We start from the raw sequence: 25,293 nt of genomic DNA, 5'->3' as shown, positions 1-25,293 counted from the left end.
TGCAACACACCAGGCCTAAAAGCCTCCTGCAATGGAGAGCTGCAACTAAGGAAAGGACAAAATGGAGGGGGAAGAAAGTTTCCACTAGCACCACTTGAATACTTTAAAACAATAAAGAGTGCTTCCACTAATATGGTATCGGCTGCTGCGGCTTTATTCCTTTCCATGTTCCTCCACTAATTCAAGATCTTGCAGTCCCACAAGACACCAACACTGGAGTCAGACATAATCACATTAGCAGCCTTTTACATGTCCTTGGACTTCTGATGGTTCCTCAAGGGCATAGCATCTGTGCTGTAGCAGCTCTCAAGCAGTTGAAATAAAGTAAAAGAGCCTAAATATTTACATAGGTAGAGTACCACATGTTGAAAACACTTTATGTAAATTATTATTTCTTACAATACTCCTAGTAAAGCAGGACAATTTGATTATCCTCAATATAGTACAGACCATCAGAAATGCTAGCTTTGTATAAACCCCTTAGGTCCACCATCTCCACTGCTGTTCCACTGAGAAATTAAAGGAGCCTGCAGAAGTGAGCATTGATAGAAATACCTAAAGGCCTATTTTTCTCTATTCAAATCTGCCTCCGGCTCTGTCACAACTGGTTAGTGAAGGTCTGCCACTTAGTGGCTCAAAAACCTTTATTGTAGGCTACAGATGGGTTTTCATGAACAAAATTAACTCAGCCTTTTCAAAAACAACATAACAAAATAACTCTGAGATACACAACTCCAGAGTCCCTAGTATTCATCCCTAGATGTCAGTTTTGGAGCTATGGAGGCAGGCAGGTGTACACACAGAGATACACACATTCTATTTTATTATAATAGCTAAAAAAGAGAAAGAAGAAAAGTCAATGGATAGTAGCATCACTAAAGCTACTCTATGTGTTTCATCTCTTAACCACTCAGATACATTGGAATGGGTCATAAGCTAAAATGAAGCAAGACCATTTGATTCTATTCCCTATCAACCACATCTCCAGTAGCATCCCATACACCACTGCCATCTGAGTGATCCAGCAGCTGAACTTGAAAGTTACCTTTTGGACTATATACCCCAGAATCCCCTAGCCAATATGTTCCAAAAAGCTATTTGTCCATGCTCTGACCAGAATACACTGAGCAACAAGTAGAGGATCTGCTTAGGACAGAAAATGTCTTACCGAGTCAATCATTCCAATAGTTTCAACTGTAGTAACCGGCTAGCACTGTTAATAAAAATTCTATACCCACATATTTATGAGTTTAACTTGGAAATAAATTCAATCGCACTTCCAGACAATCAACTTTTAAACCAGGCGAGGGAGTCATGCGGGTCTTACATAAACTGCTACTGACTGGCCACTACAGGTTTACATTTTCAAGTAGTTGTGGAATGTTCTTCTATCACAAACAGCTTATACATACTGACAGCTCTTTCCCAAATTCTGGCTCAGTGGCTGACAAAATCTTCTAGTTCGTTTGAATATGATGAACATAAAATACTAGCCACTGTGCTTTACTTTTATATTATAAAAAAAGAACAAATGGTGCCTTTCCCACAGGTATTCACACTCTGAATCTATGTAAAGAGACAAAGATGTACAAGTCTAAGGGCTGCAAAACTTCAGAGGCTGGTACCGAACACTTCCCTTTTTTAGCAACCTGATCTCTCTGTGTAACTGAGGTCTTGCTTCTTCAGTTTCCCAATGGCCTGTACACCATCATTTTAAGAAGGAAATGTCCCTAACAAGTAAGAAAACATAATTTTAGCAGTTAAAAGAGAAATGTGTGTATTTTCTCCTCTATGTCAGCCTCTGAAATTCCTCACAAAAAGAAAATATTGCATAATTCTATTGGGAGCAGGGAAGATTAGAGAAAGTTATGTGACACTGACTGTTGGGAGTTGTAGGCCAAAACCATCTGGAAGGCCACAGTTGCCTACTCTGATTTAGACTAATAGCTCTTCTGCTTGCACATATTACTTTATGTAGACTTTACTGAAATGAGAAGGCAAGAAAGAGAAGAAGTGATAAAAGAAGTATTGTAAGGAAGAGGAGGCTGTGGTCTATTAAAAGTCAAGGCCCACAGAGTGTAGAATATAGGATGTTTCTCATTTCAGTGAGAAATTGCCCTAATATTTGAGTTTCTCCAAATTAGAGGTCAAGAAACTTGCTACTTTTCCATCAAATATGGATGGGGAAGATATTACATGGGTAGCATTGGAAGCTTTTCTTACATAGCACAGCAAATCATTTGGGGTGAGAGAGGGAGGAAGAAAGAGCAAAAGAGAGATTGGAATCCTCCTCCAGGACTTCTTGCCTATTTGAATGCATTATTCACAGTTCTGCTAGCTCTCAGACCTAATGAAGAATGGACAAGTCAGAGGAGGGGTTTACACATTTCTGTATTTTGCCCACAGGATTTCTGCTCTGTGTCCTATGCAGTAACAATAGCAGGGAGATCATCATCAGACATCCAAATCAAAGATGCAGAAGTGGTTTGCATTTATGTGCACACACAGGAGTGTGATGCATTTCTTCTAGCATATAACGGGTTTGCATTAACCCTAATCAGTTAGTGTGCTGTGCCAAGGCCGTGAAATGTATCAGGAAAAACTCCTTCCTAGGTTATGCATCATGTATGCAAAGGGGCCCTTGTTGCCCATCTCACACCCTTTAGCAAAATCCACCTGGGCGATAATGAGCTGGGGAGGGTGCACAGGCATTCATCTCAGCAGCACGCAGCTCCATCAGTGGAACCCAGATGTGGGATTGGCATCCATGGCTGCCAGGTGGGCTCCCCAGCTCTGTACAACAAAGGAAAAGTCTAACCCCAGGCAATTTTTCTTTTGACATGCCTACAAGACAACAGAAGGCAGCTGGGCCTTTGCAAGAAGTGCTATCAGCTATGGGAGTTGAGGCGGCAGGGGCGAGGAGAGAGAACACAGCCAAAACAAAACCAACAGCAGTTTCCTGTCTAGAGTCTCTTGCCAACAGTTTACAAAAAGTGGGAGAAAGTGTTCAACTGACAAGCCCTTGCTTGAAGGCAGCTCTTCTTTGTACACAAAAGATCAAGCCACAAGAACAGGAGCGTGCCAGAGTATTTGGAGCTACACCTGGGTGGCTGAAGCATCAGTTCTGGCTGCTCAGGTATCCCACTGGTCCGTTCATACATGGACTGGAGTTCCAAAAGGAAAAACAATTTCTGGGAAAGGGCCAGAGGTTAACATAACACCCCTGAGGACATCCTGAGTGGACCCTTTGTTTTCCTCTCATTGTTCACTGACTGGCTCAGTTGATGCTACAGTGTCATCTGGCAGCAGCCCTTCAGGGAGGTGTTCCTCTTCCTCAGAATCTGGGCTCTCCACTTGGCTGTCTTCCAAGCTGACATCACTCCAATGAGGAAGGGGTTCCAAGGAGTTCTTGCCAAGATGGCTTCCTCCATCCGAGCTTCAGTAGAGAAAAGAAGTGTTCATTTTCAAGAGAAGAAGAAAAGAGAGAGAGAGAGTGAGAGAGAAAATTCTTGTTCAAGATCTCTGGTTCATTCACAGAACATTATTTTCCAGAGTTCATTAGCAGAACTTGGAAAAGTACTGGTTTACAGTTAAGCTTCCTGAATTCCAAGGCAGGATTGTTAGCAAAACTTTACATTTGTAAATATATCTTTTTGCAAAATTATCAGATTACCACACTATACTCTTACAGTACTGCTATTCCACTTTTATTGTTCTGGATGCCTCCTGTTGCATTCTGGGATTTACAGTTTAGGGAGGGGCATTTAGACTACTCAGCCAGAGAGCTCTTAGACCTCACTGAACTACAAACACCAGAATGCAACAGGTGGCAGCCAGAGCAGTAAAAGTGGAATAGCAGCACTGCACGAGTATAGAGCGGTATCTGCATAGTTAAGGTTGTCCCTTTTCATCCATAAGTAACAGACATGGCTGCTCAGAAAGACAAAACACATTTTTGAATGATGCACTCAAGAAAACCTTTTGAAAGATGCTAGTAGTGCTAAAACTCTGGTCCCCCAGATGTTTTGGACTTCAGTTTTCAGAGGTCTCAGCCAGTTTGGCCAATGCTCAGGAATTTGGGAGTTGAAGTCCCAAACAGTTGGAGGGTCAGAGTTTGAGAAGCACTGATCCCTCTAAAGCAGACAGCCTGAGGCCTGTGATAGCATGATACATATTTGGCAGAACTGCACTCTTCCAAGTTACTTATTTCTATCAAAACTTTCCAAACCAGGAATTTAGCTTACAGTGTGCCCATCTTATCCACAGTCTCTGGATTCATGGATGTAATCCACCTTAGACTGCAAATAAATAGATAAATAAATGAATCTGAGATCTCTTTCCACTAGGGCAAGAAATGGCCCAAGGCAGCATCAGAGGTGGGGGCGAGCCCCAGCCGTTACGCATACGCTCCTCAAGCCTATGAGATGGGTGGCTAGTGGGCTGACTGGGATCAGAGGAGAGTGAAGCAGACAGGTGCGAGGCTGTACAGTAGTAATATGGTGCAGGGCAGCCATGGCCCATTGACATAGCCACCACTACCCTTTGATGCTTGAGGCTGTTGTCTACATGTGCACTCCCTGGAAATGGGGGAGAGAGATCCTTCTGTCTCATATTGGTATCTCTCTCCCCCTGCCTTCAGGCCTTGTTGCCACTGCTATCATTACCACCCCCTTCCCCTGCCTTGAAGCTTCAGGCTGTTGTGTTTGTATGTCCTTGTGTTGGCATCTCTCTCCCCTACCACCAGACCTCATTGCTGCTGCCACTGCCACCCCCTTCCCCAGCCCTCATGAATCTCTTTGTGCTCACACACTCCCCAGATATCAGGAGCAGAGAGATGCCAAAGCAAGGCTGCAGAGAAATGTAATGACTTCTTTGGGGAGTGTGCAAGCATGCACACAACAACTTGAGGCTTCAAAGGGGAAAGGAAGGGAGATGGCAGTGGCAGCAGCAATAAGGCCTGGAGGTGGTGGGGGAGAGAGGCCAACACAAGACTGCAAGAACATAACAACCCCAAGATTCAAGTGTAGGGGGATGGAGGGTGGCAAGAACAAGGTGGGCAGGTGGGGGAGAAAGGGATGCCAATATGAGGCTGCAGAGCCACGTAAAGATATCTTTCCCCAGCCTCCAGGGCATGCATGGAACAGCCTCAAGTTTCAACAACCTGATGCTTCAGGGCACTGCGAGGCACTGCTGCCGCCATATACCATATTACCACTGTACAGCCTTGCATCTGCCCACATCTCTCTCTGACTCTGGGGAGCCTGCCAGCTGCACACCTCACATGCCCAAGTATGTGCTAGGTGGCTGGAACTTGCTGCCACTTCTGCTGATGCCCTGGAGGTAACCAGGTGAGTTCTTATATATAAAATAACAGGCTCAAGTCGTTACATATAAAATGGTGGAAGGCCATATAAAATGGCAGAGAACTTGAGTGTTTTTTGGTATCTGTGAGGGGGAGGGGTCATGTGATACAATGAGCCCAATGTTCTTTCTTCTATTAAAAATAGCATTTTCAGCAAAACCATGATTTTTCAAGGGCTATGGGGAAAAGATGAAATCCAGCTAGTAAAGGAATCAGTAGTATGATGCATGACTTCTGTAAGGAAGATTAAGTGAACCACACCTTTCCTCTTATAACTTTATGGATAATGTCATCATGCTCCAAACCTTGACCACAAGCTTGTTTTCTCTTGCTCCAGAGAACAGGACCAGGAACAATGGATGCAAGCTACAGGACAAGAGATTCCACCTCAACATTAGGAGGAACTTCCTGACAGTAAGGGCTGTTCGACAGTGGAATACATTCCCTCGGAGAGTGGTGGAGTCTCCCTCCTTGAAGGTCTTTAAGCAGAGGCTGGATGGCCATCTGTCAAGGATGCTTTGATTGAGAGTTCCTGCATGGCAGGGTGTTGCATTGGATGGCCCTTGTGGTCTCTTCCAGCTCTATGATTCTATGATTAACTATGAAGCAACTGGTAGCATTCTGACTAATGAGGTTAGAAAGGCATAATCCTACTTGAAATATGGGTATTGATTCAGCCCTCATCTTCAAATTTCCCCAATATTGATCACCATTCTCTAATTTGTATCTGGTGGGAGAAGAGGGTTGGAATGCTGGTACCATGTTTTTGCTTGTAAAATTCAAAAAGGAAGCTTTGAACAACTCTCAGAATCTCCCACCCAATACAGCCAACAGCTGGGCAAGTCTGGGAGCTGCAGTCCAAAGAAGTCCCTTTACAAGTTTTCCTGGTTTGTCTATGGAAAATTATACATTTGCTAGGAATTACAGTAAGATATCTTTTCTGTTTACCTACTGCTGAAGTCTCCTCCGGCCAGCAGAGCTGCATGACTGTCCTCCTCCTGCACCCAACCACAGTTTGACATGGCATAGCGGAGAATGGCATCAGTGACACTCAGAGAGCCCCGACCTTGGACACAAGCTTCAATCTCTGGTATAGAGAGCTGGCTCTGGAGGAAGAGATGTAGTTGACTATCCGAAAGAAGTACAACATTCTGTAACACCCTAGGAAAGAAAGCAGAAAGTGGGAGATAGCCAAGACTAAAGACAAGACATACCCCCCAAACTGTTGCTGGCAAGATCTTTGGCAGATGTCTCTGTCAAGTGCCTTCTCCAAGGCCTCATCCTTGCTCCAAGGCCTCATCCTTGCTTACAGGGCTGGTGTAACTATTTGTCAGGGACGGTTTCCGGGGAATAGGAGGACTTTGATTCCAGGAACTCCACCCTCCCTACTGTTATCAGAGCTTCAATACAGGATCAAGGGTATCAGAATTTTGTTCCATCCAAATAGGGGGGCTTCCAGCCAGGCTTCCCACTGTGCCCTATGGAAAGCAATACCTAGAAGATCCTATAGCTTCTGGGATGTTCTTCCAAGGACCATAGAATTGATCCCTAAGACTTATCTTTGGAAACACATTTTTGGTTTGCCAAGTTGAAAGATTTTCTACCAATCCCTTGATTTTAGGTCCAATTTGCCGTGATCTTTTCTGTTCACATGGAATGTCCTAAACTGCTAACTTGTAGATCGTGCCATTTTAAATATATTGTTAGTTGCTTTGGTTGAGATTTGGAAAGTCGAAAACCAAGGTATAAATCTTTATGTGTGTATAAATAAACAGACTAGGAAAAGAAAAATGCTTCTCAAGCCAAGAAAAAAAGCCAACCCAAACCCATCTTTTGAGGAGGGCTTCTTGTCATGTCTGCTGAAGGGGATTCAAGTAAGATGCAGCCATATATGGTTTTTCTAAGGCTAAGGCTTAATCTGCACTACAGAAATAATTCAGTTTGACACCATTTTAACTGTTATGGCTCAATGCTATGGAATTCTGCGAATTGTAGTTTGGTGAGATATTTAGTCTTCTTTGTCAGAGACCTCTGGTACCACAACAAATGACAAATCCCAGGATTCTAGAGCACTGAACCATGACAGTTAAAGTGGTGTCAAAATGCATTATTTCTGCAGTGCTGATGCAGCCTCAGTTAAGTATACTTAACTAAGTAGATGATTCTGGCTACTATTAGAGTCAAACTGCATTATTTCCGCAGTGCATATTAGACCCAAGAAAGCATCACACACAACCACTGCAATCGTCTGGATTGTGAACCTCCACTGATATAGTTATATGGAAGAAGTAGAAGATGGTAGCAAGTTTTTAAAAGACAAAGGCAGTGATGAGGAAAACAAGCAAAAAAGAGGAGATATCTAAGCATCTTAAGTGTTTGCTTCAAGTGGTCCTCTAAGTCAAGGCACTATGAGAGTGATGGCTTGGAAAATCATATGTGCCATGGCATGGGAAATTGTCCAGGTTGCTGATAACACTTTGAAGCCAGACAGACATTCAAGAAATAAACAGCTTGGAATCTGGCTCGCTGTTCTTCCAATGCTGCTGCTTCTGCCACTGTCTCCCTGCAGGAGCACTGAGAGTATGAAACCACTTGCCTAATGGAAAGTTGCATAACCTAAGTAATGTGCCACTAGACAATTCTGGCTGTTATTTTTTTCCACAAGAACTGCAGGGCTAGTCTGCCAGTCTCTCCTGGTTTTAAAGGGCCTAGAGATACATCTGAATCAGAGCACAGAAAAGGTTGTTATTGTTGTTATTGGACTTTGTTGTTGTGTGCCCTCAAGTCATTTCTGACTTAAGGTTACCCAATCACAAGTTTATCTTGGCAATTTTCTTCAGAGAAGGTCTGCCACTGCCATCCTCTGAGGCTGAAAGAGTGCAACCTGCCCAAGGTCACCCAATGGGTTCTTAAAGCCAAGCTAGGATTTGAAGCTTGGGCTCCAGAGTCATAGTCCAACACTCAAACCACTGCATCACACTGGCTCTCCCTATTAATGGAATACAGCTACTCAAATTTCTCAGCTGTCACAGCCAAGCCCTGAGCTCATGATGCCCCTACCTTGCAGTGAAGATCAACAAAGGGGGAAGGCAGAAGCTAAGTATATGCCCATCTTGGGTCAGTTGGTGCTCTGGAATGAACTCTTTGAGTTGGAGTTTCCACTTGTGACAGCCAAGGTAGCATAGGAAAATCAGAGAATCATGTGGTTGAAAGAGACTACAAGGGTAATCCAGTCTAACCCCTCTGCCATGTAGGAATACAGAATCAAATCAACAGATGGTCATCCAGCCCCTGTTTAAAAACTTCCAAAGAAAGAGAAGTCTTTCTCCTAGTCCAGAGTTGGGGAACAAGTGGCTGTCCCAACATTGTTGGACGCTCAGGTCTAGTCAGCCACAGCTGATGATGTGGGATGATGGTAGCTACAATCCAAAATCAGTCTAAAACACCATAGGTTGTCTAACCTTGATTTAGAGCAGGGATAAACAGTTGTTACACTAGCTGCCCAGAAGATCTTGGAGGCAACCCAACCACAAAATTATTCAAAAATGTTTGCCCCAGAAACCTTCTAGATAGCATGGGGAGCACTGTTGCCACATTTTAGGTGCCCCAAGCCCTTTTATGTCCAGGAGAGGGCTTTTTTAAAAAAAACAGGAAGTGATGGAGGGGTGACTTTCTGTTTTTAAAAAATGACTTTCCTGGCTGCAAAATTAACTGGGAGCACCAAACATGGCAAGAATACTGTCATGTCCCATAAAAGTCATTTGGAGTAAGTCTGGAGAGGAAAAAACAATAACCTCAGAATATTGGGATGGTGGTGGTAAGCAACCCACAAGCTGCAATTTGCCCACCACTGATTTAGATGAATCCTTCCTTCGTGACATTCATTGGTCTTTCACTTTGTTTACATAGGCTGCTGCCTTACAGAATTCTTTCAAAGTGAGAGAACCCTTAAGTCTCCTATGTCTCTACACATAGGACAAAGAGGTGACCAAACAAAACGGAAAAAAAGAAACACAAATGAAGCAAAACTCACCTATACTGCCACCTAGCCAAAATGAAATGAAATGATGGCGGCAGACAGATTAGTGTATCTGGAAACTTACATGCACACCCAACTACATCCAATAGCAAAATCCCATCTGAAGGGATGCCAATGTCTCCAAGTGGATAAAAATGCTCAAAAATTCTCTGCTCTCCACCACCTTTGCCCCTCACTTTCCACTCACTTCTCCAGGAACTGCTGAAGCCCTTGTCGTCGCTTCTCAATGAATTCGTCAGTGCTGCCTGCAAAGAAGGTAGACTTTCCTGGAAGCTCTGGGACAGGCCTGGAAAACAGAGCAAGAGGTGGAGTGGCACAAAGGATGAACCACAAACATTATTCAGGCTGCATCCACCTTAACAAAGAAGAGATGTCTCTAGCTTCAAAGGTGCACCTTTAGCACTCCAGGTAGCTAAACTCCAGTACCCTTCAGCCCCAGACAGCCTGAAGCATGATGGACACAGCATTTTATCAGCATCTGGTGGGACAAGGGTTCCCCACCCTTATTCTACTTCTTACTTCCAGCTCTGTCTCATGAGGTTGTTGTGCACTAGAAAGAAGGCACAGAGCTTTGGGAAGTTATTTTTAGACTACATCTCCCAGAATCCTCAGTTGCATAACCACTAGCCAGAGTTATAATTGTAATTCAAAAAAGTAACTTCTTCAAGCTACAAGAAGGTATTTCTTCAAACTCTCAGTTCTATCAGCTACCTCTCACATTTTGTCTCAATCAGACATGTAAGAGCTTCCAGTGGAGTTAGCCCATGGTTCATTTGATTTAGACAATGACACTTAGCAAAGCAGGTAAGTGAGATAAACGTTTTCCAGGAGGTCAGACTGTTAGATCATAATATGATGGCTCTCTTAGAGAAACTCTGTGGAGCTACAAGCTAAACCTGGCAGAAGTTGGATTTATGGGAAAGTGTTGCCTGTTCCAAGGTGAAGATCAAGGTCAGAGCTCAGCTATCCTGGAAGTTAATTGGATGCAGAGGTGCAGTTCACAAAAAGTCAGTTTCAAGCTTATTATGTTCTCACAACATGTACAGCTTGTCTAATACAGAATGGAAGACAACTTGTCTATCCAGGCCAATGTCATCTCCTCTACCCAGCAGCAGTGATTCAAGGTCTCAGGTAGGATATACATTCACCAGGACTGTCAAAGATACTTTTTAGCTGGAAATCTGGGGATTGAACCGGAGACCTTCTATTTCAAATGGCATGTGCTCTATAAGGAGTACAATTCCCTCTCAATTTTGATACCAGCCTTGCCCCCTCTAGTGCCCAGCAGATGTGCTGGACTGCAACTTCCATCACTTCTAGCCAGCATGAGGCACTAGGTTGGAAAAGGGTGGCCTATATAGCCTTAAAATAAATCTTTTGTTGTTGTCATGTGTCTTCAAGTCATTTCTGACTTATGGCGACCCTAAAGAGAACCTATTGCAATGTTTTCTTAACAATATTTGTTCAGATTTGCCAATACTTGGCTGGGGCCAATATTACCAGCATATTTTAAGCTTATAGCTACTAAATCTTGGGAGATTTCAACCTTCAAATGCGAAGGGAGGCTCACAAAAGCTGGGAAATCACCAAATGATGGCATCAAGGGGTTGTGTCCACCTGGGCAAATCCCCCAGTGCTGGAATGGGGCACCAGGAAGGCTGGATTTGGGACTGAATTTTCCTCTCCCCATTCTGAAATCCTCCCACCCATCAAATGTATTTAGAAGACTCTCGCAGTTTTATGTTCAACATTGAGTTGCAAAGGCTTTGGCTGTTAGTGTGACATTTTCAAAGGGCAAGCACAGATGGCCTCTCAAAGGCAGAGGCTGCTATAAAAAGATGGCCATTTTGCACTTACACCAATCCAGCATTTTTCTGGAGCCGTTTCTTCAGCCACACAAACTCACGGTACCGTCGGCGCACACAGGACGTCTTCGCTGTGAAGGCTTTGCTGTTGGTCTGTATAATAAGAGCAAAGATAGTTGTGTTGCTGTGGGATTTCTGCTTTCAGACTCTCTTTCGAAGCTGTCTCCCTCTGCTGGCCACTGCATCAGAACTAGTATAAAAACTTTGCTCCATAAAAGTTACATGGTTTAATCAGCATTACTAGACAATGAGAAAATAGAAATAGTAAAAGAGTTTGTATACCTTGGATAAAACATTGATCAGAATAGGGACTGCAGTCAAGAAATCAGAAGAAGACTAAGAATGGGGAGGGCAACTATGAAAGAAGAAAAGTTCAACGGCAAAAACATACAACTAAGTACGAAAGTCAGAATCTTACAAGCAATTGCATTCCCCATTGCCATGTATGGATACAATAGTTGGACCATTAAGAAATGGATGAAGAAAAAATAAATTCATTCTAGATGTGGTGCTGGAGAAGAGTGCTGAGGATACTGTGGACAACCAAAAAGACAAGCAAATGGGTAATAGAACAGATTAGGTAATCCTGGAAGCCAAGATGGCTAAACTGAGACTGTCATGCTTTGGCCATGTCATGAAAAGGCATGGATCATTTGAAAAAGTGGAAGGAAAGATAGGACAACTACACTCTAGGTGGATGGACTCCATCAGGGAGACCATGAGCATGAATCTGTAAGAACTGAAGGCAATTTTTATTGTGCAGGTTTTTTAAATTGACTGTTTAGTTGTCTTGGGTCCCGCTCTGGCTGAAAGTTGCATACAAATGAAATAAATGTTAGTTATGGTGCCACTGCTATTGCCTTTGGGAAATCCTCCATCAGTGTCACCCACCACCACTGGTGCCCCAGTAGCGGTTTGACACATCTAGTCTGGCTCCTCCATAAAAGCCTATCAACCTAATCTCTTGCCTCACAGGAGTACTGTACGTATGTAATCCCACCACTGCAGAAGGTAGTGCCACTTTGAGGGACTTAAAGTAGTTTAGCCTCCCCTGGATGGCAGTTTCACAGTCTTAGAGAGCAGCCACCAAGAAAGCCCTTGACTGATTCTTGCCATCTCTGATTTGCATCACTTGGACATTCAATTTCTGGATCTAAAACTCATTCTTTGTCTTAAAATTCTAAAGAACAGCAGACCATAGTAATACAATTAAGCATATGTGAAATACACCCAGAACCTCAATGGTCTCTTTTCTGTACAGTTCAATTCCCTGCTCAGCTGTGAAACTCACTAGGTAACCTTGGGCAAGTCACATGCACTCAGCCTTAAAGGAAGGCAACAACAGAAAACCTTCTCTGAACAAATCTTGCCAAGAAAACCCCATGATAGGTTTGCCTTAAGGTCACCATAAGTCAGAAACAACTTGAAGGCACACAACAGCAACAACAAAATCTATAAGCAGAAACCTCTTACAGCAAATCTTTCCACCAGCAGTCACAAACCATCTTTTCATTATAATTGTTGTCTTTGGGACTATCTGCAGCTCCCGTTTTTTCATACTTACATGGAGGAATATTTTGTAGTCCACATAAGAGTTCCAAGACCCCTCATTCTGTACACGAGGATCTTGAACGCGCACAGTGGTCAGTTCCTGGGGACAAAGGGGGACATTTATTGACAGACAGATGTATCTCTTATTTCTTCCACAAACTGGTACTCAGCAAACAATAAAATGGAAATAAAGCAAACATAATTAAAACAAAACCAGATTCACTAAAACCTGACAGAATAAAAAATGAAATTCAATGGGGGGCAGAGGGATGTAAATCTACCCAGTTAAAAGCCCCTTCTGCAGCAACCCAACCTAAAAGGGAAAAGTGTCTCTGACATGCTCAAAAATTCCTCATCCCAACTACTTACTCCAGTCATCCATAGTAAGGGAGATAATTACCATTGCTTTCCATGCGGGCTGGGAGATACAGGGAGGTGTAGTCCAAAATGTAACTTTCCCAGCTCTAAGAAAAGCCTTGCTAGATGAAACTGAATGTCTGGTCCAATGTCTCTTACAACAGCAACCATTCCCAAGAAGCCCAGACACATGGCAGAAAAAGGCAGCAACAAGCATTCCACTGTGAAGTCAGAGGCTTTCATGGCTGGCATCCATAGTTTTTTGTGGGTTTAGCCCAAAAAACCCACAAAAAACTAAGCATTCTACCACTGTAGCCAAAAGATAATAGTCAATAGCCGTCTCCCATTGTCTGCTTTATTGACATTCGACATGTGTCAATGGTACCATTTCTCCAAGGGCAAAAGAGGAAGATGTCTGTCCTATGGGGCTCTGTTTAAACCAGAAGTAGGGAACTTGTGGACCTCCAGCTATGGGTGGACACAATGAAATCCAATACAGTACTGTGATTAGAGTGTTGGACAGGGACTTAGGAGGAGATCTAAATTCAAGTCTCCACTGAATTTAGCCAGTCAGTCTGAACCACCTACCAAGGTTGTTGTGAGAATAATGCAGAGAGAAGGAAACTACATACGTCTACTTAAGCTCACTGGAGGAAAGGCAAGAAACAACTGCCGTTAATAAATAATGAACTCTAGTTGGGTCCAGCCAGCCTGGCTAATGTTCAGGGACAATAACAGCTAGAGTCCAAGGAGGGCCACAGTTTTCCCACCCTACTTTAACTTGTTTTTAAATCTTTCTGATCTGGTGACCACTGGCCATAACTGTTATGTTAGATTACCAGATTTCCTTGAATGCATGATCAGCCTATCCACCAAACAGTTTCACTGTAGGAGCCTCTAATATTTACAAAGAAAGGTGAAGAATATCTTTTTCATGCTTTTGTAGAATTTTATGATGCCCATTTGAGGTTACCAGGTCAGGACTATTCCAGGCTTTGAAACCTCAAAGCTAAAACCTGAGACCTAGGGAGCAGCCCTAGTAAAGTCACAGGAGAGAGACATCAGTGATGTTACAAGGGGTTGACCCTGATGATGGCATTAAGCATGACATATTAAGCATCAACCACTAGTGCACAGAGTATGTCAGTCAAATAAAAAATACAACCTAACAAATGAGGAAAATACAGATACACAAACTTTTCAAGACAGCATTCTCACCTTGAGATTTCACCCTCACCCTGAGGATCAGAGAAGGTGTCTCAGAACCTAATATCTGGGAAACCTATGCCCATCTGAGTCTTTGTCCAAGGAGAGGGGATTCCAAGGTGTAAACACACAAAAAAGAGGAAGAATAGGGTCTTACCCATTGAATCACTTTTAAAAAAAGGTACAGAAACAATTTCATTGTTGGCACGCCAAGAAAGAGATGAACCTTAGAAATATCACGGTGAATGTGTCCCATTAATTGACTCTCATACTCAGGTCTGTTGTACCAGATGCACACAAACTAGATAAGTGTATGTTTTGCGTATGGGGGGCGGGGGGACAGATTACATGGCACATATTGCCTTGAAGGAATCCCCCTGAAACTCTGTGTATTTCTAGGGACCTTGCCATATTGTCTACATTAGTGCAGTTCCATATACCTAGCACATAAACATGGCTTTCTAGTACACATCGTCATGTGAGGAGAGGAAAGTGAGTGGCAAGCAGAAGAATTGCTTGGGTCTCTTATCTTAGGTTTCAAGACTATAAAATCTCTCTTTGTGGAACTCCCTACATTCCCATATAAGCTGCTTGAACATCTTCACATCTTGGGATAAAACGGGCTTGCCTGTTTGGTCTCCCATACACCAGGAGGAAGAGAAGGACTGGGAAGAACTTGGCTAAGTGGGCAGCACTCTCCTTCGCTGAAGCCAGGAGGTACAACCTGTGGCCCAGGATTCATACATTCCCCCCACCCCCAAGATCTATATGTGACTTCCATCTTCACCTGTCCTAATCTCCCCTCTCCTACTACCCCTTCCACACACACCCATTCCATACAGATGTTCTTTCCATGCTGCTACAAGCAGTGAAGAAGACAAAATCTTTATAAGAAGGACTATTTACCTCCTCCCTCAAAGATCGTTATAGGCTGCATCTACACTACACAAATAATCCAGGTTGACACTATTTTAATTGTCATAGCTCAATGCTATGCAGTTGTGTATTTGTGTAGTTATGAGATATTTAGCATTCTCTGTCAGACAGCTATGGTGCCACAACAAATTATGTTTCCTAGGATTCCATATCATTGCATCATGGAAGTAATGTAGTAGTCAAACTGGAGTATTTCTGCGGTGAGGATGCAGCCATAAAGATCACATGCTCCATTCTGGAGGAGAAGATAGAGAGAAGACTCTTTGTTACCTCCCAGTGAGACACCAGGATTACTTGGATGTGTACAGAGCATAGGAATATTAGTGTTAATGCTAATGCAAGTGAATTTGTTCCCATTATATCATACAGAAGAAAAGCAGAGAACTTTATAATATCCACTCATTAATTAATTAAATCATTAAAATGAAACTATCATTTTAAATGACTTTAAAATCCCCCAAAGGACCAAATTAACAGAAAATATATCAAATCAAAGTAATGAACAACCACAATGGTCTCTCAAAAAATAACAAGGTTGGCATTTAAAGATTAAAATAATATTTTAATGGTTAATTTTTACAAAAACAAATTAGGGTGGCAAATGAATTTTTTTAAAAAATGATTTCCAACCTCAAAGTTAAGTTATATTATGCCATGTCTGCTAAGGCCTCAGGTCTTACCTCTTGTTCTTGAGGTTCTAACATCCTACATCCACGGCTCATAGGAAAGCATCTGCATAGGGGGGAAAAGCAGAATTAACACCCAAGTGTAAATTGACACTATAAGCCATTTGCATTTCTTCAACTGGATTACTGGGCAGAAGAAGAGCTTGCTGCTCAACTGGGAAGGAAATAAACATTTCCTGTCTTAACAAAATGAATGAGGAACTCTTTCTATTCTTTGTGGTTTTATCTTGGAGCTTCATAGGTCAGCCTTTGCTTTCCTCCATGCCAAGATTGAGGGCAAACAGAGAGTTACACCACTTCTGTCCAAGTAAAATCAGTAATAAGGGAATAAGTCAGCCTGGCCCAGTCAGACATAAATGCCAGTTAGACAGGACAGGAAGAAAGCAGTTTGCTAGAAAGTGATCTCGTTCCCTCTTACTTTTCCCCTTAGCTCCTTTTCCAATCTGCAATTTTATTCTAAGGACAAGGACTGTTCCTGTTTTGTTTAGTTTGGGGTTTTTATTTGCTTGTTAAGGAAAATGGTTTTGCAATGACATTGAGATTTTGAGAAGCCACTTTTATCTCAGTAAATAAAATTACTACTTTTAGTAATTTAAATTATTTAAATTAAAAATAAAGTTTTAGTAAATAAAATTAATTGGCGAGCTTGCAGGACACTGGCAAATCCTGGAAGAGTTCGAAGCAGAACAGGTGGGGAGAGGATGCCAAATAAGGTTGCTAAAACAGACAGTGCATCTACACAACACAGTTGTAGTGGTTTGATACAATGGCTCCACCTTATGGAATCCTGGGATTTGTAGTTTAGTAAATATCAGAATTCTGTTCTAGTGCTCTACTGCACAATCTGTAGCAGAATTCCTAACCCGGCTGGGTGGTGGTGGCAATCTGCCAGCATCCCTCCAAACTTTCTAGCAAATGATACCCCCCCCCCATTACCAAATGGCCTTCACCTGTAGTGGTTTGTGTTGACCTAGGACTCTAGCAGTGAGGGTCTGAATCTTTGTTCAGTCAAGAACATTCATTGGGTGATCTTGGATAAATCACCATCATTCAAACTGAGAGGTAGTCAATGGTGAATCTCCTATGAATAAATCTTGCCAAGAAAACTCTAGGATAACATGGCCATAAATTGAAGTCACAAAAACAACAACAACAAACAGCAACATCCACCTGAAACAGGAAGACTCCACCACTCTCAAAATGGTCTGAGAGATACACTGTCACTTCCAATCACTCAAAATGGTGGCTGCAACAATGTCTGCACCCACACTGGAGAAATAATCCAATTTGACACCAATTTAACGGCCATGGTTCAATGCCATGGAATTCTGGGAATTGTTGGTTTGTGAGATGTTTAGCTTACTCTGTCACAGAGCTCTGGTGCCACAACAACCTACAGAATTTCATAACACTGAATCATGATGGTTAAAGTGTATCAACTTGGATTATTTCTGCAGTGCAGATGCTTCCAGTATATTGGCGGGTTATAGACCACCCATTTGGGGTGGTCTGCACCCGCCCCTTCCCCCGGTGTATTGGGGCCTCAGCGTGCAGAGCAGCAGCCGCTGAGGCCCCGATCCGACTGCCTTTTAGGCTGCGGGAAGCACCCAAAACTGACCGCTTCCCGCAGCACTGAAAAGGGTTTGTCCCTGGGGCTTCAAGCCCCAAGGACATCCGCGGTCAGCGGGGAGAAGGAAAGGGGCCGCTTGGCCTTTTCTCTTTTAGTCCGCTGGGCGCCGCGTCTGAGCGCGCCAGCAGACCTAAACCAGGAAGGAGCTCCGAAACGGAGGTCCTTCCTGCTCCGTGTTCAGGGCGAACTAAGCGCCCTGGCGCGAGCAAGTACGTACATTCCGCGTCGCCCCTGTCCTAGAGGCGGGCGCGTGGACGTCCTACATGGTGGCGGCCGTATCGAAGGGCCACCGCCGTTTAGTGCGTGACGAGCACGCACTAGGTTAGGACGGTGCGGAAGCACCGCCCTTTTGTAACCCTGAGTGCGTGCTCGTCACGCACTAAAGTGCCGGTCTGTACCGGCCATTGAAACCCTACAGAGGGAATAAATGGCATACTAGTTCTCTCCAGTCTCTGAAGTGTGGCCTCTAAGCTAACCCAAAAAGCAAAAGATTCCATACAATGGAGCTATGGTGGTTGAAGAGGTGTCAGACTCATACAACTCTATAATGTAGAACAACTATAGCATCATTGCTGCTCTGCATAACACCTGATCTGCCTTCCTGCCAGGATTTGCAGAAACAGAACTGTAAGATGAGCAGGTGAGCCAGCATAGTGCAGTGGTTTGAATGTTAGATTAGGACCCTGAAATCCAAGGTTCAAATCCTCTCTGAGCCACAGAACCCCAGCTGGTGACTGTGGGCAAGTCACAACCTCTCAGCTTCCGAGAAGGCAAATGCAACCCCCCCCCCCAGGAAATCTTGCTAAGAAAACCCCATTATAGGTCTGTCTTAGGATCCTCGTAAGTTGGAAATGCCTTGAAGGCACACAACAACAACAATAAAGTGAACAGAGGGTGAGGACAACATGAATAGAGGTTCCAGTTTCACTTGGTCCTATAACTGCTCACTTGAACAATGAACAGATAAGGCAACAATGCAGAGCCAGCAGTGGACACAGGCCTTAGCACATGCCCAGTGATGCCAAATTCTGATCCCGGCCCTTGTTGTTGTTGTTGTGTGCTTTCAAGTCACTTCTGATATATGGCAACCCTAAGGTGAACCTATCACAGGGGTTTCTTGGCAAGTTTTTTAGGGGGGAGTTGCCATTGCCATCCTCTGAGGCTGAGAGAGTGTGATTTGCCCAACGTCACCCAGTCAGTTTCCATGACTGAGCCAGGATTCAAACCCTGGTCTCCAGGGACATAGTCCAATGCCCAAACCACTACACCACACTGGTTCTCTGGCCCCACAGATAAGCAATTTTCAGCCAGCACCCAACTGTTGCAAAAAAGCTTGAATCCACCTTCAGATCATGCCATTTAGAGGTAACATAGAAACAGAGCCTGGAGATGTTATTTTGCAGGGCAGGCTGTCTGGAGGATTTGGGGCATTTCAGTCCAAAAGAGTAACTTCACTCAGCTCTGTACATATCTTGGAAGGAAGAAAGAAATTAATTTTATCATAGTATCATTTTACAGATGTCAGTCAAAAGCCCTGGGCAATCTGGCAGAGTCTGAATCCTGTCACTGGTTATAAGTGAGTAGGGTTAGAACAAATCATGCCAAGAATTGCTGCTGCTGCTGCTGCTGTTGTTGTTGTTGTTGTTGTGTCCCTTCAAGTACCTGAGGGTCAACATAAGTCAGAAATGACTTGAAGGCATGCAACAATAACAACAACATGCTGGATTCAATTCCTGAAAGGAAAGGTTTACTTAAACTAATGGGACTCCCTTTGTTCTGTCCCCCAAGGCATGAAGGCTACATTTAAACCAACTGTCTGTGCCAAGTACTGTACTAATTAAGCTTATCTGACCTGCTTTTGTTTCTTTAGCACTTCTACTGACTAGCAAATCATTTACAAATGTTACTGAATATCTCATAAAAGCCTTGTTAAGTAGGGTAGCACTAGTCCCAATTTACCCTCTAAGTAGACTGTAAGGAAAATGCCATTAAAAGGGCTTTTGTAATGAATATGAATATACTAGCAGATACTGAATAATCTAAATCACTGCTTTTAGTTAAGAAATTGGGCAGATTATGAATCTTCTATACTTTGAAACCCACTGGATGACCTTGGGCAAGTCGCATACTCTCAGCCTCAGAGGAAGGCAATGGCAAACCTCCTCTGAACATAACTTTCCAAGAAAACCCACATGATAGGGTGGCCTCAGGGTAGCCATAAGTTGGAAAGACTTGAAGGCACACAGCAGCAAATACTGTAGCTTGTTTCTTGTTGGGGGTTTTACTGGATCTGCAGCCCAAACTGAGAGCCTGTATAGTGATGATTAAACCACGTTGTTGTGTGCCTTCAAGTCATTCCCAACTTATGGTGATCCTAAGGCGACCTCAGAGGGATGTGGTGGCTTTATGGTTAAGATGGCAGTTCTGATGATCGGAAGATCAGAAGGTTGGCAGTTTGAGGCCCCAGTACTGCATGATAGAGTAAGCTCCCGTCACTAGTCCCAGCTTCTGCCAACCTAGCAGTTTGAAAGCATGCAAATGCAAGTAGATAGATAGGTACCACTTCTCAGTGGGAAGGTAACAGCATTCAGTGCGGTCATGCTGGCCACAAGACCCACCAGAGCAGTCCTCGGACAATGCTAGCTCTTTGGCTTAGAAACAGTGATGAGCATCTCCCCCTACAGTCGGTTACAATTTGACATTCATGTCAAGGGACTACCTTTACCTTTAAGGCGACCCTATGATAGGGTTTTCTTGGCAAGTTTCTTCAGACGGTGTTTGCCTTTGCCATCCTCTGAGGCTGAGAGAGTATGACTTGCCCAAGGTCACCCAGTGGGTTTCCATGGCTGCGCAGGGACTTGAACCCTAGTCTCCAGAGTCATAGTCCAAAACTCAAATCACTGCACCATGTTGGCTCTGCTTACAGTCAAGCCTATAAAATCAACTTAAAAGAAGCTCTGAGGAATGCTATAAGGATGAATAAGATTTAGAAAAAGGATTACATAATCTGGTATCTTGAAGGTGCTTGGAATACAAATTCCATAAACCTAAAGAAGCATGGCCACAGGATAATGGGAGCTGCAATCTAGGGAATAACAAGCCACCTGCCACCAATCTGGAACTTAATTTCAACTATGGTATTCAGCAGGATTCAGTCTCAGAATCTAGGATATCAATGTAACAGAGGACATGTGCAGAGTGCTCTTATCTCAATAAGCACTGTTATTATCCTAGCAGCTGTGTCAAGGGGTATAATTCCAATATCAGAAGCTATTAATTCCAAACCAGTTTTTATGCCAACAGGTGTCTTCAGAGGTTAGTCATAGAAATGAAGGTATTTTGTCTCATAGAACCTGTTTAAACTTTAAGGGAAGTGAGCCTAGACGGACACCACATAGACTCTGATCTAGGCTGCATCTAAACTGCAGAATTACAGTAATAGGGTTTGACACTGCTTTAATTAGGATCCTTATAGCTTGTGTCTACACTGCAGAAATAATCCAGGTTGATACCACTTTGTCACAGCTCAATGCTATGGAATTTTGAAATCTATAGTTTTATGAAATATTTAGCCTTCTCTGTCAGAGAGCTCTGGTGCCACAGCAAACTATAAATCCCAGGATTCTATACCATGGAGCCATGGCAGTTAAAATACTGTCAAACTGCATTAATTTTGCAGTGTGGCAGCAACCTTAGATCCCTTTTCTGGGGTGGCGGTGGGAGGGAAGACACACACAGGAGCCCCTTCACTTAGGTTTGCTTCATTTGTTTCTATTTTTTCTCCTGAGAAGAAAATGTTTCTGTATATCCAAGTATACAGACAATATTATTTTATTGAGGAGGGGATCCCAGTACATGAAAAGCAAAGTGGTGGCACAGGGTGGTTGTTGTTGTGTGCCTTTACGTCGTTTCTTACTTATGATGACCATAACATGTCATCTTGGCAAGACTGGTTCAGAGGAGGTTTGCCATTGCCTTCCCTGAGACTGAGAGCATGTCACCCACTGCTTCTCACCTCTGAGCAACCACACGAATGCCAAAGCCACTGACATGCAAATATTTGGATCAGCTCTGCCTTCAACAAGCCTACCCTGCACCAGTTTAGAAATCAACTATACTGGTCAAGAGCAGAGCTTGGAAAAGTTGCTTTTGGAATACAACTACCACAATCCCCTAGTCACAGCTTGGACATCTGGGGAGTTGTAGTTCAAAATAGTAACATGTACAGATTCTGGTCCGTAACACATAGACCATGGGGGAAGGAGCATCAGAGATATTTATCCAATAAAGTGGCTTCTTACAACCTGGTGCCTGACAGATGTGATGACCATAGCATCCATCATCCCCATGTTAGATGGCAGTTGCACTCAAACCTAACTAGAAGGTATCAAGGTGGGGGAAGCTGTCACAGCAGCTTTAACAAAAAAAAGGCTATGGAGACCATCTTCATTCCCACGTAGAATGGTTGCACTTGTGCATGTATCTTTTAAATCACCAGACGATTTAAGTGGACCTCATGAATTTCATATGGTTTTCTTAGGCAAGGAATACTGTACTCAGAGATGGTTTTGCCTAATCCTTTCTCTGAAATATAGCCTACAGCACCCAGTATTCATGGGTGTTCTCCCATCCAAGTACTAACCAGAGCCGACCCTCCTTAGCTTTCAAGATCAGAGGAGATCTGATGCCTTTAAGACTTCTGAGCTGAATGTCAGCATGTTCACCTGCCATCATTCATACTCAGGACTCAGATAGTGACTCCGAACTATACAGTTACAGCCATTTGATACCATGTTCGAAGGCCTTGGTTCCATGCTTTGTTTAGTGAGACACATCCAGTTCTCTGCTGGAGAGATCTAGTCCACTCCCCTGAACTACTGTACAGTAATGAGACGTCTAAGTATTTCATTGAATTACAATTCCCAGCTTGACCATGAAACCCACTGGGTGACCTTGAGCAAATCCCATGCTCTCATCCTTGGGGAAAGCAATGGCAAACAAATCTTGGCAAGAAAACCCCATGATAGGTTGGCCTTAGGGTCATCATAAATCAGAAACGACTTGAAGGCACACTTAACAACAAACACAGACACTTCCTCTGCAGTTAAAGCCTCTTTCCTACCTCTTTCCTGCCTTAGTGGTCCTTCGTGAACACTTAGTCCTGAATTCCATGTCCAATACTTGGAAAACAAAGCTGTGTCCACACACACACACATCCAAAATTTCATATTAGCAGATAAATAAAAATGCCAGGACAAGGCCCCAACTTCCAAACAGGTTTGAGACCCTGTACTTCTCCCAATGCACATTAAACCCTTGAGAGGCAAGCTTCCATATGTCATGCCAACCAACAACAGAGCTCCTTTAGTATATTGCTTGAGAATCTGAAGAATGGGACATGACCCTGGTTAAATTCTAGCTCCACCAGATGCTCACTGAGTGCCCTCAGGGCAATATAGAAAGCATCAGAAGACACAAAGACACACCCAGACTTTACATGAAGATTAAGAGCACTGATTCCCTTAATCACTAATCCCTGTAACCATATTATATTGAGTGCTTTGCCTACTAGATGCTCCATGCATGGGGTGGTCAGACTTCAGCATGTCAAATCTACTTTGTGTTTTCCCCTAGAATCCTAAAACCCATCATCCAGAGGCAGGAGCAAAGGCATATACTTAGGATGAAAGAACAGGGTGTTTCTGGACACATTATGAACCCAGGAATTTACTTTTAGTGTCAAAGGTGTTAAATGACGGATGCCACTCCTGCCCTCCTTCCTGTATGATTTTTATTTAATTATTTATTAAAAAGTTTATTACATATATACTTTCCTGTATGATTTATAACAACTTTGCTTGATGAAGAAGCCAAGGGAGCTTTGAAAGCTTGCAAGTATCTTGTGCACTTTGGTGGATTTGGGATGTTATTGTACTTTGCTATATGGCCAACACAGCTACCCTTGGATGTCTTCCAATCCAATCCCCGTTTACCTATGAACCACCTGACACCCCAACCATTGCTCCATCCCATCCCTGACTAAGCAAGGCAGAGGAAAGGGGGACAATGTTTTCTATACACATCCCCATTACCAAGAACCTTCATCTTAAGGGGAAATGTCACATTTTTTGCAGCAGAAGAGTTTGGCGTGAGCACCTCTCCACTTACATGGTGGTAGAATGCAAAGCCATAGCTGTGTTAGTCTGGACAATCAGACTAAACCTCATTGCTCCAGGACCAGATGACTGCTCTGCCACCTTTGCACTGGCAACTCACAACTGGCACATGGGAAAGTAGTGGCTTGAGTGCTGGACTATGACTCTGGAGACCAGGGTTTGAATCTCAGCTTGGCCATGAAAACCACTGGTCAAGTCACATTCTCTCAGCCTCAGGGGGAAACCATGGCAAGACTCCTCTGAACCAACCTTGCCAAGAAAACCCCATGATAGGGTTGCCTTAGGGTCCCCATAAGTCAGAACTGACTTGAAGGCACACAACACACACATATATATAAACCATTGCAGAGTCCATCATCCTTACAGCCACCTCCCCCGACCTTTTTTTCTTTGCCCTTGCCAACCTCCCCACCCCAGTGCTTCCCCCTTGCAACTCTTCCTACCTGTGTCCTGGGTTCAAATCCTGGTCTCCTTGGTGTTAAAAGCTACAGCTCTGATGCTTCTTGAAGCTTTCCCTTTCTCCATCCAAATGCTTTTCTGCCCAGCCCAGCCACCTTTCAGTTTAATGCCTTGTTTGTTTTCTCCTAACAAGCTGCAGTCCTTCCTGGCGCGGTCCCTTTAAGAAGGACTGCCCAGATTTCTAGGGTTCCTCCCCCCCGTTTAAACCAATCATTTGATCCCGCATGCGCACAACGACTCAAGCCGCAAGGGCTGCTGGGAAACGTAGTTTTTATGTAAAGCAAGACTTGCCAGGCCATAGATGTGGTTTCTGTGAGCATTCAAGGAAAATAGAGGAGATGGCAAACTAAAAGCCAGAAAAACACAAATAAATATGAATTCATTTCATATGGTTTTATTTACAGCTATATTATTTTATATTTACATCATAAAATATAATGTATTTACATCATAAAAGAGACATTATTTTATGATGTATTTATTTTACGATTATTTACAGCTATATTATTTTATGATGTACATGATGCATAGAATGTATTATGATGGACTCACTCTATTTTTTTCTGATGAACCTATTCTCATTAAAAATGCCTTCTTGGCTTGTATTCTACAAATCAATGAACAAAATATGGATGCCAACCGTGAATGCCTTCGATTTCACTGTTGTTGGTATTGCTGTGTGCCTTCAAGTTGCTTCCAACTTATGGCGACCCTAAGGCAAGCCTATCATGGGGTTTTCTTGGCAAGATTTGTTCAGATCAAAAGGGCAGAATGATGGGTGCCCTTAGAACTACTGTACTCAACTGCCCTTTTCTGAAATGGCCCAAAGAAGAAGCATAAAGCAATATGGCCACTATATTCTGTTCTGGTCAGACCCACCTGGAATATTGTGTCCAGTTTTGGGCAAAACAATTCAAAAAGGATGTTGAGAAACGAGAATGTCCAAAGGAGGGTGACTAAAATGGTGAAGGGTCTGGAAGCCATGCCCTATGAGGAACATCTTAGGGAGCTGGGGATGTTTAGCCT

General features: G+C 43.3%; 1 protein-coding gene across 1 annotated transcript; it reads right to left on the bottom strand.

Moving 5' to 3' along the window:
• Nucleotides 1–361: 361 nt before the first annotated feature.
• SNX11 (sorting nexin 11) lies at nucleotides 362–24,429 on the bottom strand. Its single transcript, XM_042475589.1, has 7 exons — nucleotides 24,252–24,429; nucleotides 15,997–16,048; nucleotides 12,831–12,917; nucleotides 11,259–11,359; nucleotides 9,589–9,687; nucleotides 6,311–6,523; nucleotides 362–3,436 (listed from the first exon to the last, which is right to left on the bottom strand). Exons 2-7 carry the CDS (start codon nucleotides 16,036–16,038, stop codon nucleotides 3,259–3,261), a joined length of 720 nt encoding a protein of 239 aa, XP_042331523.1. The 5' UTR covers nucleotides 16,039–16,048; nucleotides 24,252–24,429; the 3' UTR covers nucleotides 362–3,258.
• Between the last annotated feature and the right edge of the window lie 864 nt (nucleotides 24,430–25,293).

The sequence above is a fragment of the Sceloporus undulatus genome, chromosome 6 (genome assembly GCF_019175285.1).
Source record: "Sceloporus undulatus isolate JIND9_A2432 ecotype Alabama chromosome 6, SceUnd_v1.1, whole genome shotgun sequence".
Lineage (NCBI taxonomy): Eukaryota > Metazoa > Chordata > Lepidosauria > Squamata > Phrynosomatidae > Sceloporus > Sceloporus undulatus.
This window is presented reverse-complemented; position numbering and strand designations above follow the sequence as displayed.

What these genes read in the sequence shown, in the direction of transcription:
- SNX11 (XM_042475589.1), bottom strand. Translation starts at nt 16,038, where the DNA reads ATGAGCCGTGGATGTAGGATGTTAGAACCTCAAGAACAAGAG. An exon ending in TAGAACCTCAAGAACAAGAG is followed by an intron (nt 12,918 to 15,996) that starts GTAAGACCTGAG and finishes CTTTGTCCCCAG; the next exon opens with GAACTGACCACTGTGCGCGT. An exon ending in GGAGGAGACTTCAGCAGTAG is followed by an intron (nt 3,437 to 6,310) that starts GTAAACAGAAAA and finishes TCTCTACTGAAG; the next exon opens with CTCGGATGGAGGAAGCCATC.